Below are 17,149 nucleotides of genomic sequence, written 5' to 3'. Positions count from 1 at the left end.
TTTGGTTCGTTAAATGGTACAGGAACTGGTCAAGTTTTATTCTGTCGTCGTCCTTTTTTTTTCTTTTTTTCACTCCTTCTTTTTTACTTTTGTTCTGTTTCTCCCACAGACTGTAATTCAATCTTGAAAACTGTAAAGTTTCTACAAAACGATAAATTCGTTCGGCATCATCATTTCTTTATATAAACGTATCCACTATTAAACCTAAATCTAATTTAGCTTTTCAAATTTTGGGAGTTCGCTGAAGTCTAATATCTCAATGAACGTTTCACCTTCATCAGCACTATTGACTCTTTGTACAGCGGCAACACACCTCTTATAATCCACCCTTACCTGCCAAATACCCCCCGTTACATCATCTAATAAATTCCTGGCAAATTCCCCTTGTTGTGCATCCCATAGTTTGAGCATTTTCTCACTTCCACTGACAACTTTCAATCCATCGTGCTCGAAACAAGTTATAGCGGCAGCATGGCCCCTCAATTTACTTTTCAATTCGCCAGTTACAGGGTCCCAAATTCTGAGCGATGCATCGGCAGCAGCAGATACCAACACACCGTCTACCAAAGCCAATAGACCAACTAACGACGAATGTCCCTCTAGAACTTTCAACAACTCGCCTGTCTCAAAATTCCATATATTTATGGTTGAATCCATGGATCCCGAAAAACACACTTTCTTGTTGTAGTCTATTGCTGTTGAGTACACTCTATCTTGATGTCCTTGCAATATATGCTTACATCTCCCATTGTCAAGCAAGTCCCACACTCGAACGGTTGAATCATATGAACCGGATACTATAATGTTTCCATACCCCGATAAAGAACGCACCGATTGTGTATGGCCCGCAAGAACCGCTATCAAGTAGGGATTTTCACTTTCTCCACTATCAAACGTAGTCTCACCTACAGCGTCCTCTTGAAGAATTGGCAACCTCCAAACGTGTATGTTATGGTCACGAGACCCTGTTACCAATAACGGATGTTCTGGGAAGACAATGTCTTCACCGTGAGCATCTTTTCCAATTACTGCTGGAGTGATTATATCAAGACACCTAATGGTTGAGGTGTGTCCGCGGAAAATATGTGTGCACTTTCCAGTGGCCATGTTCCAAATTCGAACTGACCTGTCAGTCGAACCAGTGACCAAGGTGTTTCCGTAGTACTTCATTGCCCATACGCCTCCTTCGTGTCCTTCCAAAACTTTCATCAACTGTCCCGTTTGCGTGCTATATATGAGAATGTACTTGTCATCCACACCGGTGACAATATTTTCCTCATCATGCTGTAGACACGTAACCACCTTGTTACCATGTCCCTTGACACTTATTCTCTTTGGTTTGTACTTGGGATCTAACCATCGATTAACAATCATCTTTCTTTTCTTGTACAAAACTTGGGCGGGATTAATCTCACCAGGTAGAGTACACCATTCGTCAATCAACTCTTTGGGTTCATTTAATTCATACCGGATAACAGCATCATCAGTAATTAGTTTGTCCTTCTTTAGCAAATCCGTCCATAGCTTGGTATTATTGATAATTTTGAACCATTTTTTGCATACTTTCGATATTGAGAGAAGCGTTTCAGCATCGAGGTACGATAAAACTTTCATTACAATTTCAACTGGTAAATTTCCAATCAAGTCGCGTTTCAACGAATCATTGAGCAACCCATTGAACGTGCTTAACGAAGACCGGTTGGTCTTCTGTAGCAATCGGAACACCAAGTGATTTTGGTTTTGTGGAGTGAGAAACTGGGCCAAATGATCAATGGTGCTAATTAATTCTGCTTGCGTGCCAGGAATATTTGTCATATGATTCTCAATCATTTCCAAATTCAATCTCCGAGCCATTCTTCTTGGGGTTTCAGAAGATTCGTCGTCATCATTATTTTCTTGGTCCAGCTGAATAGGTGAGGCAGAAGGAGAAGGTAGTGGTAGCTGTTGGATTGGATCTTCCTCAATATCCGAAACAGGGGTTTGACTAGGTGAATTGATTGTGTTTGGCGTTTTTGGACGACGTAGTTGATCGCGTAATGGAGTTGCATTTTGGCTATTGTTGTTGGGTGATGCATTATCATTATAGCCGTTATGTCCGACATTTTGTATATTTCCATTACTTTCACGCACGGCGCTGCTAAGATCGACTGTGCTAATGTTGTTATTCCCACCAGGCGCTATTGTAGCAGATAGACTACCAGGGGACTCAACTTGAAAATTTGCTGAACCCATCAGCTCATGACCTGAGGTTAATCTCTTTTTCGTTGGTGGATGTACGAGACCATTTGTTCGGTAAGAGTGTATGCGGGACAGGACTGAGACTTGCGTGTTAGAATCAGTGTCTGAGGAGGTAATGTCTTCACACGATATCATGCTATCACGTTCTCCTGCATCATCATCGTCACCAGCATTGCGCTTACGCGAGTTTTCTCGTGATTGATAGTCATGGTTACCAAGATCAGAATGTTCTGCAACATAGCGTTGTTGCTGCTGATGATGATTGTGTATTGACTCAAATAAGGATAGTTTCTGGTATTCTTTGTGAAGTGGAACCTCAGCCAACTTTCCATTTTGGTTGACTAGCTTATACTCAAACCTGGCTGGCTTATCTATGAGGGGATAAACAAAATGGGACCCAATATCAGAGTCCATATTTTGAAGAAATGCTTAGATTTGTTGGACTTCAGTATTGACAGCTATCAGATATCTTGGAGCGCAACGAGTGAAAAGTACTTTTGGAAGCTTGTGTATTTTTCGTGGCGTTTTTTTGGTTAGTGATTGTTTGTCTCGGAATGGAATCTCTTTCTAAATAGTATCCGACTTCTCAGCTTATCTTGTATCCCTGAACTTGTATCCGGAGGAAAACAGAAAGCTCGCTAATCTTTTAAGGGAAATATAGGTTTTGGACTGTGTTGACTTGGGTCTATCGGATAACTACTATATATCTTGGACTTTTTCTTTTTTTTTTTTGATTGTTACCTTTCATCAACAAATCCCATTTTGTTTTATTATTTTTTTTCTGTTTGTTTTTTTTTTTTCTTCTTAAATTTGATTTGAGGTTTACCAGTCAAAAGACTACAGAGTATCATCCACAATAGCCTCCATATCTACAAAGTCATGACTATATTTAAGATACATTTCTATACATCTAAGGCCAAACTCAAGACTCGACTTTCTTGAGTGAAATACCAGGGAAGCCTGGAACGGCAGCATCCTTGACTTTACCCTTTATATCAACAGTCACATCTTCACCGGTCAAGACGTCTTGTCCTTTATCACTTCCATTTTCAAACGCAATTATTTGCAATTCCTTGACCTTAATTGAGTAAGGTGAGCTCTTGACGAGTTTAACAACCTTCTTTAAGGTATCGACTTCGTTGTAGTTCAACTTCCTATTAAATACAATCTTTGGATCTTCGGTATTGAGTCTAATTTTCAACTGGTTGATGAAAGGCATGGCCCTCTTCATGTCCTTACCAACCTTCTCCTTGATTAAATTGTTGTCAGAAAGCTTTTGCTCTTCAAACAACTCGCGTACAAATTCAATGTAATTTTCTTGCCAGTCTGGGAATGTATTTGAGACCAAGATAGTCAACTTAACCGAGTCTCCCGTTTCCAACTCTGCTTTACCTTTCTTCTTTCTCAAGCCAGAACCTTCGGCTTCACGGATTGCACGCGAGACATGTCTCACATACTCCAAAGATTCCGAGACAGATTTCGAAACAGGCTTGGTAGGCGTTGGGAATTGAGCTGTTTGAACACTTCCCTTCTTTTGCAACACATCTTTATAAAGATATTCAGCAAAATGAGGAGCAATAGGAGCTAACAATAATGCTTGGAACTCAATATATTTCAAAACAAGGTCTTTGTGCATTCCAATACCAGAAGAATTAACCGACTCTCTGTAGAAATCTCTTGCAATTTGGAAATCAAACAAACCAAACTTCAAAGCTTGCTTGTAGTTACTCAAAGTGTATTGATAGTAAGATTTTTCAATCAACTCGTTCATTTCATTTTCAAATGCCTCATCAAAGAAAGAATCGTATTCACCAGTTCTAAGCTCTTTTTGATTTTTCAATTCATCCTCACACCAGTCCTTCAAAGTAGTCAATCTCAAGATAGCAGCATTTGCGTTAGCTTCATCGAAATTAGCATCCTCTACTGAGTCACCGGCATCTGCCATTGCAATTCTGGATGCATCAGCCCCAAATTTTTCGACAATCTGCTCCAAGGTCATAAAGTTACCAGTGGATTTAGACATCTTGGCATTGTTCAACAATAAGTGACCATTGGCCCTGACACCTTTTGGCCAAATTCTCTTTGGGAATAAAGCAACGTGTGTATAAATAAAAAATGTTAAATGGTTTGGAACTAAATCCTTACCTGAAACTCTGACATCCAAGGGGTAAAAGTACTCAAACTCTCTTCTCATTTCCTTCAACTGCTCACGTGGAATATCGGATTCGACGTCATCGCGACGAGTGAAAATAAAGTCAAATACCTCATCGGTCAATTGCTCTGGCTTGATATTGAACTTTCCTTGGACTTTTCCATAGTAGTCTGAATGCAAGAAACGATCAATAGTGTAATATGCCATATATACAGTGGAATCAGACAAAGACTCAACCAAATACTGATGGTCCCATGGCAACTTTGTTCCCAAACCAAACTTTCTAGTAACTGCCCAGTTCTTCATCCATGCAAACACACCTTCAAATCCATTTCTTGTCTCACTGGAAAATAATTCCATATCTTTGAGACATTCCAATGCTTGGCCTAACCAAACTTCTTCACCATAATCAATGAACCATTGGTCTTCTAAAGAAACACAACAGTCGTCTCCAGATCTCGAAATAACTTGGTTTTCGGGTTCACTGTAAACAAAGGCATCACCAGACGCAATCAAGTCAGCTTTGACTTTTGGTTTTGCTGCCTCAACCTTTTCACCTTTATATTTACCAATAACCATTGTACCATTGTAAAATCCCTCCTTATAAGCCAATTCCTTTGCTTCAGCCAATTGCAAAGCGTCCTTTGGCGACTTGATTTTGAGTTCATTTACCAAGAACTCAGCACACTTGTCACCGTACTTTTGCGTGTGCACAATTGGAATAATTTCGGTATTGACCCAATCTTTTTCTATTCCATAATACTCGGGTTTGTTTGCAAGGTCTTTGGTGGTGATGTAATCATCAGGTGAGTCCGATGGCACACATGTAACAACACCAGTACCTTTGGTAGCTTTAACCGTTTCCATAGGCAAGACTCTCAAGTTCTTTGTTTGTGCCAATGGGGCATCGATCTTTGATCCAATTAATGTTTTACCATTTATTGTTGCGATGGGTTTGTAAAAACCTCTCTTTGGTGTTAAATTTTGGAATGACATATTCTTAAATGCACGTTCAGTGGTAATATAATACTCATTGTTTCCGGCATCGAAAATACCGTAATCTATCTTTGGGCTCACAAAACAACAGGTTTGACCATACATAGTCTCGGGTCTTAAAGTGGCTGCGACAAGATATATCTTCTTGTTGCTCAAGTCAATGTTCTCTTTATTCAAGACTTCTTCAGCACTAGAAGCAAATTCAGATACTCTAATTTTAATCCCGACATACTCTTGCGGTGTCACACCTTCACCTGATTGTCTGTCGTGATCTAAACAAGCTTGGCCATCTTTCTCAGAGTAAATAGTGTACCTTTCACCAAACTTAATCTTACCACATTCCCTTAATCTATTAATTTGCCACCTGACAAAGGCGTCATAGTAGGGGTTAGCATCAGTGGTGACCATGGAACGTCTCCAGTCAACTCTGGAACCGAATGCAGAAACATCCTTTTGGCATAAAGGTGGGAAAAACTCAAGCCAGTAATCGGTGTTGGCAAATTTTGCAACTTGTTCCCTAGGGATACCCAATTGCAACATAATTTCGAACTGAAACTTTGATCTGCCTGTCTTTGCTGCCGCCTTTGACTTGTTTGATGTAAATTTGGTTACATCCTCTCTGTTTGCTTTTGTCTCCACCTTTTGTTCAATATTTTCATCCTCTGATGGGGCACCGGAAAAGTCTTCTCCAAATAACTCCACCTCTCTCTTAATTTTATCTGCCGCAGCCTTGATGGGCATACCAGTGCAGTGGAAACCCAAAGGAAATAATGCTCTTTTACCATTCATTCTTTCAAACCCAGTTGCAAATTCTACCTTGGACAAAGTGAAAGCATGCCCGGCATGTAAAACACCGTTCATGTAAGGATAAGCCATAGTGGCGAAATACTTTGGGTACTTTTCTCTAACTTCTTCAATATTATCTGTAGGACACTCTTCAAAAGTAGGAGCGTTAACCTCAAACAATTTCTCTTCTTCCCATTGCTTTTGATACTTTTTCTCGATCTCGATCAAAGCATCTCTTCGAAAGGTCTTTTCGAATGTTACACTCATTTTTGAATATGATGACTCAATAGTGATTCGAATGAAAAATTTGTTCTCTGATTTTTTTTTTCTCTCTTCTTTTTTCTTTTTCTTTTTCGCTTTCTTTTATTTTAATCGCTTAAATTGGGAGATTTCGAGATTCCGAGATTCCATGATCTTTCGGCACCTAAGTATATTAAGCAGAGAGAATATATGTACATTACTCCTACACTCTTCTTCTTTTGATAGATGTAGGGACCAAAACAGTTTTATTCTGAACCTCACTGGTAGATGGGTAAGCGCTGCCGTTGTCGATGCTCGTGTTGAGAGCCTCAACAATTGCTTCTTTTGTCGTCACCTGAATTAAATATTCATCAATCTGAATTGTACTGTATCCCAACGAGACCTTTCCACTATCTTTGACCGACGCAAATTCAACTAAAGCTACCCCATCATTAGGAAGCAAAAGGATTTTTGACACCTGTCCAAAGTTCTTTTCCAAAAAGCTTTTGACTTGAAAAGTGTTTAACGACGAATCTAAACTGGTGAGGCCAATGGATTTGAGAGTATCAAAGTCTTCTGGAATCCAGGTTGTGTGCACTTGTTGCTTGGCCACATTGATAGACCTTCCCTTCAAAATGGTTGCATTTTTCTTCAAGGCATCTTCGACGCTGCTAGCATCGCGATAAGCAATTATGGCCAAACCACCATTTTGTTTCATGCGTCGCTTCTTTGTATCGTAAACAGCCCTGGGCAAAGCGATCAGTTCAATCTCTCCACATTGCGAAAACTGATTCCTTAACTCCTCCTCAGTGATCGAGTAAGCTATATTTGACACACGGACTTTGCGCTCTGAAATGGGAGACGTCCTATCCTTTCTCTCTTGAGGCTTCGAATACTTTACTTCCCAAGAAAACTCCTTGTTGAGATTTTGATCGTGATACTTTTGTCCGTCGTACATAGAAATTGCCCTCTCCGCGTCTTGCCACCGAGCAAATTGAACGTAGCAAAACCGGCGAACTTTGTGTTTAAGCTGTGATGGGAACCTAATATTGACCAATGGCCCTACCAGAGAAAACATATCCCTAACATCTTGTTGGCTGCATGAGCTTGGATAATTGTTGACAAATAATAAAGTCTTTTCCACCCTTGTCACTGAAACTTCATTGGACCCAATTGTTTTGTGGGTTCTAGTCATTGCTGAAAACACTTCAAGTTCATTTGAAAACTCAACCACAGCTTGTTTTCCGCCATTAAGTTCAACCAAATTTATATCTCGAACTTCACCACAACCAGCAAAGAAATTCCTCAAGTCTTGATCGGTGGCATCATAAGGTATATTATTGACTTGAACGGCGAATTCCTCTCTTGACCGCAGAAACTCTTCCGACATATCATGGCTCCTTTTACGGTCAACATGCAACACAGGCTCCGTTCGAACTTCATTCGCTCTGGACTGCATGAATTCTCTTATAGCTACGTTACATAAAGTGACTGCTTTTCTGTAGCTCGTAATATTGCCGTGTACTTGTTCATACAATAACCACTCCTCTGTCAATTTTTCAGGTGCGTCAATTTTGCTTGCAAGTGACAAAGCTTTCCTAAAGGTTTCCCTAATGGATTCTTGATTAATGTCGTGTTTAATAAAGCAACGAATGCCGTACAACCAGACTTCAACTTCTGTTGGGAAAGTTTGAAACATGGACATAATCACCTGCATCGCATGTGTGATCTTCTCCAAAGATATGTATATCGATATCGCCAATTTTTCAACAGAATGAAACGGGTCCTTGTTCTCCAATGCGTATGTTACCGTTGTGTCTAGCAAATCGTCAAGCGATTCAAAGGACTCATGAGACAATCCGCTTTGAAACTTGTACTGCATTATGGCCAATGCAACGAGCTTCCAATCCTTGTAATCTGACAGACTCCGTAAGTCAACTGCCCTGATTCGGTTCTCCAAATCAATGAATTTCTGACCAGCTATGTCTCCCAAAGTTATGCAGTTTTTTATGTTTTCTGCGTAAGCAGTGCAAGAATTGGGAAAGGTCCGAAGGTACTTTCCGAGCAAAGACGTCAAAATCGCTTCATTTTCTTCATCAGAGATGTATATCATGTATATAACTGACATCCAAAGCTGTTGTCCCTGGGTTGAGAATGAAAAATCAGCTTGCGTAGCTCTTGCAAGTATTGTTTGAATGTGAGTAAAATTGCGTTGGAACTTGTACACGCTTTCCATATATTCGACCCAAATAGAAAAATCCGTAGGCAAATCCTTGATTTGAATTTCGTATTTTTCGTAATATGGTAACTTCTGCTTCGTATTAGAGTATATTTTGTTTGCAATTTGCATTAATTGGTCATACTCTTCGTTCTTGTACTTGCTAATAAAAGCAGAAAACTCCTGAAAAGACTCATCCAATTGTTGAAGAGGATAGCTTAACCTTTTCAAGTGTAATTTAATCAACGTGTTCAAATCAGTGGCATCGTTGGTTTTGGTGTACCGTTGAAAGAGCAAGTCTAAACTTATTTTCCATATATCATTTCCATTAACAAAATCATAGCCACATAGTTGAAGCCCTTTCGAGACTAAAGACAGATACTCATCGTCGGTAATCTTCTCGTTGGATAGTAGTTGATTGGCCAACTCTAGCATTGCAGTCATTATTGGGACCGTTGGATAATCATCTATTATTGTTTCGTAAAATGCATATTCCAACGTAGACCGCTCTTGGATGTCTTCAATGGCCCGTATTTCAAATAACCAGCTATTTAGCTCCGACTGGCGAAGCCGAAAGTACTTTACTTTCTCTTTGTAAATTTTGTTGATTAGTAGTGCAGTGTCAGGTAGGACTTGGAGCCTGCTCAAAATCTTGTCATAATTTTCAGGCGCATACGGATTCTCGTTGACCAAGATTTCGAATTCATCAATCAATTCGAGTAGACTCATGGGGAGCGATAAAGAAATGTATCAATTGGAAGTGGGAGTAATGAAGAATAGATGAAAAAAGGTATATTCATCAATCATTCATTTTGCTATGAAGAGAGAACACAAAACTGAGTGCCAAAAAAAAAGAATAAAAAATAAAATAAAAAAAAAATTGCAAACTACATCATCTCTCATCTGTTAGGGAAAGAACACTGATTATCAAAGTTGTACAAAGAAAGTACACGCCAAGATTGCATAAAATGGATGCCAAGGTATATCTAAAATCCTTTGGTTGGACAGAGGGAGAGGCTTTGAGAAAGGGTGGGTTGAAGAAGCCCATTTTGGTGAAACACAAAAAGGACACCAAAGGCCTAGGGCATGATTCTAATAATGCTGACATGTGGTGGGAGAAACTATTTGACGGACAATTGAAGAACCTAGAGGTAGATAATGGGAGTGGTGCAAATGGAGTCTCATTCAAACATAATAATGAGACGGTGTTGAAGACTTTGAACAAAAATATGTCTCCTTTGTACCGAATGTTTGTTAAAGGTAAGGGTTTGGAGGGCACCGTGGGGAAAAAAGACCATACTAAAGTGGCACATGTTAAAGATTTGGCGAGCAAAGCAGCAGAAGATATGGAGAAATTGACCAGCACTGTTCAGAAAAAAAGTAAAAAGGAGAAAGTCAAGACAACGACAAGGGTAGATGCTGAAGATGGAAAAACCAAAAAGGGAACGAAAGAATCGAAAGAGAAACTAAAGAAGAAAAGAAGAAAGGAAAGCACAGAAAAGGAACTACGTACGGATGGAAGTGAAAAGACCAAGAGCAAAAAACGAAGGAAGCAAGAAGAAGAAGAAGAAGAAGAAGAAGAAGATGCAAGCGATCGTGAAGCAAAGGTATCAAAGGACAAAAAGAGGCGAAAGGACAAGAAGAAGGAAAAGAAGCGTGACCGGAAGGAGAGGAGAGAAGTTGAATTGAAGGGAGATGGTAAACGATCCAAGAAAAGTAGATAGCAGGTATTGATTTAATAGATATTTTTGCCGATTAAAAGAATGATCAGCGTAGAGCAGCTTACAGAAGGTGCCTATTTGAATACTTTATTCTAATAAAAGTAATCAGAATCTAGGTATCTTTGTTGAAGCAATCCCTTTCAAACTAAACCTTCTTACAAAACTTACACAAAGTTTAAAGACTAATTTAAAAAAAAGTAAACATTGGATCGATATCAGCTGTCAAAGATTGAAAGTTCATTGACTGCAGTTTCCCACAACAATCAGCCCATATGCTTAACAATTGGCTTCAATTAGGACTTGTTAGTGCTTTAGTATGGTTTCGATTCTACCCGTCTTCTTTATTATTACTTGCATTGGGGGTTGTTCTTGCAGTTGTTACGTACTTGACGATTGTGATAAAGTTACCATTTCCTCAAACTGATACAAGACTCAATCATTCCAGATTTAACTTCACAAAAAGGGTCAAATGGGAGAAGGAGATTAAATTACTTAAGAACGGTCTATCGAATGATCTGCATGCCATAGTCGTTTCGGATGACATTTCAGTGTTGCTAAGTGACCTCTTGGACTTAGTTATCAATGAATTCATACAATCCTGGTTTTCCCAAATAAGTTCGTCTCCATTGTTTTCACAGGATGTAAAGTGTGAACTCTCTCACGTTTCGAAATGTATCGTTGAAAGAATTCAAAAGATTGACTTTGCCAAGCTAATTACGTTAAAGCTTTTGCCAATCTTCAACGATCATTACCTATCCTTTGCTCAGGCTCAAAAGTCTTCAATGATGGTGAAGGATACTTCACTTTATTCTGATGCTGAAGGTGTGTCAGAAGTGTTGTCTCATTTCAACAATGGAAATTTGCATGTTGGTGTTACCCTATCACAAGTAGACAAAAAGGAGAGAAATTTCCAGGAAAAGGCATATTTGAGGGGTCAAATTAGAAAACTACTAACCAAGACACTTTCGGATAGAGAGAATTCAAATGAAGTAGTTGTATTGTTTATTACAGAGGTATTGGCTTGTACAATTTTGGACAATGTCTTCAATCTTGTTGCTGACCCCGATTTTCTCAACATGCAAATTATCAAACTCATTGGGGATAGTCTAAAGCGAAGGAATCAAGTAAAAGAACTACGTTCCGCTTTGGAGGAACATACTATGACCCACATCTCAGTAGATGATGCAAAATCCCAAGACCGTGCTATGGATCGAAGTGAAGCCGGGTTGAAAGAGATGTTGACACAAGAAGAATCAGGAGATGGTGAGCAAACTGTCATTCACTTAAATAATGAGATGTTAAAGTCATCCCAAAAGGATAAGCTTGTTGTCGTGCTTAAGTCACCATCGGAACTGATGGCATTTGGCCAGTACCTAAAGCTGAAAAATAAGTTGCATTTGTTGGACTTCTGGAGAAAGGTGGAGGAATCAAAGTCGCCATTGTTGGACAGCTTTCAAGAGTCCGGAGAATTAAGCATAACTGAACGAGAATGTGTGGAAATTCGAGAAAAGTATTTCAATACGGGGCTCATCAGTATTGGCATAGTAGATTTGGAAAATTTCAAGATATTGGGTGCAGCAGGGTCGTTTGAACACCGGCGTTGTCTTCAAGCTTGCAAAGATGTATTGATGAAGCTACAGGGCAGGATTTTCCAGTACTTGTTTACCGAGTACTATTCCAAATTTTTATTGTCTGAAGCTTCCAAGTTCAAGAGGAATAGTACTGTTGGTGAAGGGGAATCTGTTGTTGACCAAATCGAAGACAAACTTGCCAATATAATGAGTGATCCAAAGTATGACATGCTTGAGAACTACGCTGATGGTATGACGAGTCAGATAATTGGTCTGGAGCTCAACGAGAAAGCAGTATTCAACCGCAATGATCGATATTCGAGGCTATTCGAGGATGAAGAATCCTCTTCCGATGACGACGAAGAATCGGATGGCTTGGATACTGACAGTGATTCTGTTATAATGAAGGAAAGCACCGAAAGTATGGAATTAGCCGGACCTGGTAATTTAAATCTAGCCGAAAAAATTCCCACTATTGAAAAGGAAATTGAAAATCTTCGACGACAGCTAATTTATTTAGAGCCATTGATACGCAAAGCTCAATTAACCAATAATCAGTCGAAACTAAAAGTGTTGCTCAAATCTAAAAATGGAGTCCAAAGGGATATTGCTTTAAAGGAGTTACAGAAACTGCAGTACATTGTTCAAGAAAGTGATAATACTTTGTTTGGAAAGTCAAAAGTTAGTATTCTGTCGGTAGTGCACGAGAATGAGAAAGCGAAGGAGTTTGTATTGTACATTGTTGAGGTCCAAAAGTTTTCCAGTGAAGAACCAGATGTCGTTAAAGCTGGTTGGGTGGTTGCCAGGAGGTACAGTCAGTTTCATAGATTGCATGGATATTTAAAGCGCCGTTATCCTCAAGTATCTAGCTTAAATTTCCCACAAAAGTCGATTCTGGTTTTGAAATTTCAGCAAAAGAATATCACCGAGACTAGACGACACCAGCTCGAAGCTTATTTAAGAGCACTCATTGAAATCCCCGAGGTTTGCTCTGACAAGGCATTTAGATCGTTTTTATCGTCTGAAAATTTCCAATTGGGCAAACACCAGCGATTTGACGAACCCAAGAAATTGTCGGCATTGTTTGGTTATAAGTGGTACTTGGGGTCTTCTAATAACAGGAGTACGATTAACTGTCAGTACTCATCTACTGCAACTAGTTCTAATGGCGGGATTTTGGAAAATAGACGTGAGATGGAGAAGGAATTACGACAATTCGATGAAAAACCCACAAGCAAACCATTGTTTATCAAGCCAATATGTGACATTGTCATATCAATTTTCAATCTCCATTGGCTCAAGGGCAGGGCACTAGTCGTTATCCTTCAGCAGTTTTTTGGAACCGCGGTTGAGAATAAAGTATATGAAATTGTTGATACTCATTTCAGTGAATCCAATGTTGGTAATGTGTTGACCATGTTACGTAACTTGCTATTCCCGGACGGTAAATTCAAATTAGAACCTGAGACGCGAAGTAGGCAGCAGAAATTACACACCTATAGAGAAGCAAACCAATTATTCGATACGTTTATGACCGAAACATGGTCTAGGATATTTGGGAGTGAAAACACCGCCAATGCCGCCACTACCTTGTTTCTGATGCTACAGATAAACCAGTTGAATAGACATCTATTGTTTCAAGTTTTCGATGAAGTATTGGATGAAGTATATAATAAGTGAAGTTAGAATACAAAGGGAGTCTATTACGAGCCCCAATAGCTTTTCGGGCAATCCTTAACGAAATACATTGGGGAAGATAAAGAATTACCTTCTCCTGAATCGATCCATCTATTGTTTAGAATAGCGATGAGGTGGGGTTAGTATGGGGAATGGATCCCCCAAATAATATAAAGCTGTTTCAAATGACATCTTTGTGTAACAATAAGTTTTGTGAAACTCCGAAATTTTTCCCAAACAACTCAAGGCGTGTGCAGTGTGTGACAAGCTTAGCTGTAGTGTATTAACATGCCCTGTCATCAGAGAAAACCATGGAGAGTGCAGTGTTTGTGTTGTATTATCAATACCGTTATCTAAAACTGCTAGCCTAGGGCATGTTATGTCAATAATCAGGTTGCTTATGATTGGGTGTCCGAACTATGATCAAGTAAAAGTTTTCATCAGCACGTGCTTCCCAAGGTTTTTCTTGGAACTGATTTAAACTAAAATGGCTTGATAGAAAACATGGAAAGAGACCTTTTGAGGCTGCATTATGATTGGTTACTGGCCTTTGAGCCTATAGTCGTTGAATGGTGTTTGTAAATAAGCAAACCTGTGATACTCTGTTTTCTCAAAAGTTTAACGTACATACGACGAATTCAGCCATAATAATCTTATCTAAACCCAACATCCCTTATCAAGACTGTGTTGTGAGCGATGAGAATCCAGAGCTCTGATTTTATCATTATAATTCCGTAAGAGCTAGTTGGCTTTCCCCCCCCACGACTTCAAACCGATCGTATATGGATCGGGTGGGGTTTTGAGTTATCCTTGGCGGTAGAATTCACAAAAATGTGTTGGGCTGAAAGTCCTTTCACCTAGTTTGCTTATTTGCTTATTTGCTTAGTTTTTGGGTTTTCCCATTTGTTCTTCCTTTTTAAAAAACAATAAGGGTTCCCCCACGGAATAACTAAAGTGGAAAAAGCCTATTTGTGTAATTCTTGGCACTTCCTCCAAAATCCAAAATAAATGATTTTTTATACTTTGCACCTTTCATTGGTGACTTTTAGTAATCCGAAAGGAGTATTACGTATTTGGTCATAACTTGGATGAATGATGTATCAGATTGTAGCAACCTTGCCAAGATCAGCTGTAAGAAGTTTTTGTAGGGGAGTATGTAATCTTCAGGAAAAGTTTTGTTTGTGACCATTTACTAATTCTCGGAAAATCTTTTCATCGGCTAACACACGACAAAAGAAATGAAGAAAATTTATTTCGCTCGAGAGTAATTGCTGGTTTAGACAAGGTAGCTATCAACCATGATGACTACTCTACCGGGGTGTTGTCTGGCAAGAGCAGTCATCCATGTAAATAAAATTTTCATTGCGTTGTGGATGACAAAGACAGCAAGGCGTGTAGCATTTTGGCACAGGAGCTCTTAACCATACAACAAACTTTTTTTTGTTTTATTTTACTTTTTCTTCCCCACCTCGCGTCATTTTGTACGTTTGTGATATTTTGTGCTCTCAGTAAAGCAGCAAGACTAAACAATAAACTTTTTTTCACTGACTCTACTCGAGTTTTGTAATTGAAATTGACGAAAATTTGTTGAGGACTCCTCCAAATGCCGTGTTTCAGCAATGCATCTTCTGACTGACTCTGAAAATGCTATATAAAAGAGTTGGAATCCTTGATTTTCTTTTCTTTTGAGATTTGTTTTTTTATACCATCATCACTACAAAAAGACATGTCAGTTGAAAAAGCTGGGGCAACCCATATTGAAGAGTTTGAAGATGCCAAAGCCAGTACCTCCCACCTTGAAGTAGGGACTGACTTGAAAAAGTCAGAGACCGAATTGGGCTTGGATGAAATCGAAGAAGAACCATATTATGTCGATTTACCAGAATCTTTGCAAGACTTGACTCAAGATGAATTGAAGGAATTAGACAAGAAAACAATCAGGAAGATTGATTTAAGGTTGATGCCAATGTTGATCTTCATTTATATTTTGAACTACATTGATCGTAACAATATTGCTAGTGCCAGATTGGGGGGGTTGGAAAAAGATTTGGGCTTGGTAGGTAATCAATACGAGATTGTGATTTCGGTGTTGTTTGTTGGTTACATCTTGTTCCAAGTCCCTTCAAATATGTTGTTGAATAGATTAGGCCGCCCGTCTGCTTATTTGGCAGTTGTCATGACCATTTGGGGTGCCATCTCAACCTGTACTGCTGCCGTTCAAAATTTTAGTGGATTGGTTGCTATTCGTGTCTTGCTTGGTGTGGTTGAGTCTGCATTCTTTTGCAGTGCGTTGATGATCTTGTCTTCATGGTACGACAAAAAGACTTTGGCTTCGAGGAATTCGATCTTGTATGCTGGTTCATTGATCAGTTCTGCCTTTAGTGGGTTGTTAGCAGCAGGTATTTTGGAAATGGACGGTTTGGGAGGAGTTGAGGGTTGGAGATATTTGTTCATTATTGAAGGTGGTATCACCGTCTTGACTGTGCCATTTGCTTATTTCGTCTTACCAGACACTCCACACAATACCAAGTTTTTAAATCAACAAGAGAAGGACATCATCCAATGGAAATTGAAAAGAGATTTGGGGAATGTTGATGACACTGATGTCGAAGCCAAGGTTAGCGACTGGGAAGGATTCAAGTTGGCAGTGTTGGACACAAAGATGTGGATGCTCTGTGGTATGCACAGTTTCTTAGTTGCAGCATGTGGTGTTACCAATTTCTTCCCTACCATCGTTGGTACCTTGAACTTTAACCACACCATCACTTTGTGTTTAACTGCTCCACCATACGTTGTTGCTGTTGTTGTCACCTATTTCTGGGCTAGGCATGCTGACAAAACCGGAGAAAGAACTTTGCATATTATAATCCCAATGGTGTTTGCCTTGGTGGCATTCATAATCGCAGTGGCAACATTGAACACAGGTGCTAGATATTTCAGTATGATTCTAATGATTCCAAGTTTGTATTCGGCATTCGTTGTTATATTGACGTGGATTTCAAACTCGTGCCCTAGACCGCCAGCAAAGAGAGCAGTTGCTATTGCCTTGGTCAATTGTTTGAGTAACTCAACTTCAATTTGGAACTCATACTTATACCCATCGAGTGATGGACCACGTTATGTCAAGGCTATGAGTTGTAACATTGCATTCATTGTTTTAGCAATTCTTTTTGTCATTATGTTGAGGGTCAGGTTGGTGGTGTTGAACAGAAAGATTGAGAAGGGTACCATGGACTGGCAAAAAGAATTAGGTAAAGGTAACGATGGATCAAAGATCTCAGCCGACTTTAGATACTTGTATTAGAGCATTTGACATGTTTAGATAAGTTTAATGATGATGAAATGAAATGAAATTGTTGTAAGTTTTTGATACTCTTTCATTAGTTTGCAAGTCATGTCTGTGACTAACAAAGAAGGGAGGTTGAATATCGCCGATAACTTTTAAAAGCAACAATATACGCAGGTTCTCTCTTTTCACTCATGAATATCTACCAAATTCTTCTTGAGTATTTAAGGTAGATACTTTTAAGTTATGTTAGCTAGTACATTT

General features: G+C 39.2%; 6 protein-coding genes across 6 annotated transcripts; 3 read left to right on the top strand and 3 right to left on the bottom strand. All coding sequences in view use genetic code 12, as the record gives it.

Moving 5' to 3' along the window:
• Positions 1 to 210: 210 nt before the first annotated feature.
• On the bottom strand, positions 211 to 2,652 carry CDC4 (SCF ubiquitin ligase complex subunit; the record flags this gene model as incomplete). The annotated part of the gene is made up of 1 exon (XM_051815051.1): positions 211 to 2,652. The coding sequence occupies one exon, from the start codon at positions 2,650 to 2,652 to the stop codon at positions 211 to 213; it is 2,442 nt and encodes an 813-aa protein (XP_051671569.1).
• Positions 2,653 to 3,160: 508 nt separating this feature from the next.
• On the bottom strand, positions 3,161 to 6,439 carry CDC60 (leucine--tRNA ligase; the record flags this gene model as incomplete). Its single annotated transcript, XM_051815050.1, has 1 exon — positions 3,161 to 6,439. One exon carries the CDS (start codon positions 6,437 to 6,439, stop codon positions 3,161 to 3,163), a length of 3,279 nt encoding a protein of 1,092 aa, XP_051671568.1.
• A 196-nt stretch (positions 6,440 to 6,635) lies between these two features.
• Positions 6,636 to 9,359, bottom strand: CANMA_002926 (U6 snRNP complex subunit; the record flags this gene model as incomplete). The annotated part of the gene is made up of 1 exon (XM_051815049.1): positions 6,636 to 9,359. The coding sequence occupies one exon, from the start codon at positions 9,357 to 9,359 to the stop codon at positions 6,636 to 6,638; it is 2,724 nt and encodes a 907-aa protein (XP_051671567.1).
• Positions 9,360 to 9,598: 239 nt separating this feature from the next.
• Positions 9,599 to 10,354, top strand: CANMA_002925 (uncharacterized protein; the record flags this gene model as incomplete). The annotated part of the gene is made up of 1 exon (XM_051815047.1): positions 9,599 to 10,354. One exon carries the CDS (start codon positions 9,599 to 9,601, stop codon positions 10,352 to 10,354), a length of 756 nt encoding a protein of 251 aa, XP_051671566.1.
• A 269-nt stretch (positions 10,355 to 10,623) lies between these two features.
• CANMA_002924 (uncharacterized protein) lies at positions 10,624 to 13,602 on the top strand (the record flags this gene model as incomplete). The annotated part of the gene is made up of 1 exon (XM_051815046.1): positions 10,624 to 13,602. One exon carries the CDS (start codon positions 10,624 to 10,626, stop codon positions 13,600 to 13,602), a length of 2,979 nt encoding a protein of 992 aa, XP_051671565.1.
• A 1,723-nt stretch (positions 13,603 to 15,325) lies between these two features.
• Positions 15,326 to 16,903, top strand: CANMA_002923 (uncharacterized protein; the record flags this gene model as incomplete). Its single annotated transcript, XM_051815045.1, has 1 exon — positions 15,326 to 16,903. The coding sequence occupies one exon, from the start codon at positions 15,326 to 15,328 to the stop codon at positions 16,901 to 16,903; it is 1,578 nt and encodes a 525-aa protein (XP_051671564.1).
• Between the last annotated feature and the right edge of the window lie 246 nt (positions 16,904 to 17,149).

The sequence above is a fragment of the Candida margitis genome, assembly GCF_024628925.1.
Source record: "Candida margitis strain CBS 14175 chromosome Unknown scaffold4, whole genome shotgun sequence".
NCBI lineage: Eukaryota > Fungi > Ascomycota > Pichiomycetes > Serinales > Debaryomycetaceae > Lodderomyces > Lodderomyces margitis.
Note: the sequence above shows the minus strand (reverse complement) of the source record. Positions and strands in the feature narration are given on the sequence as shown.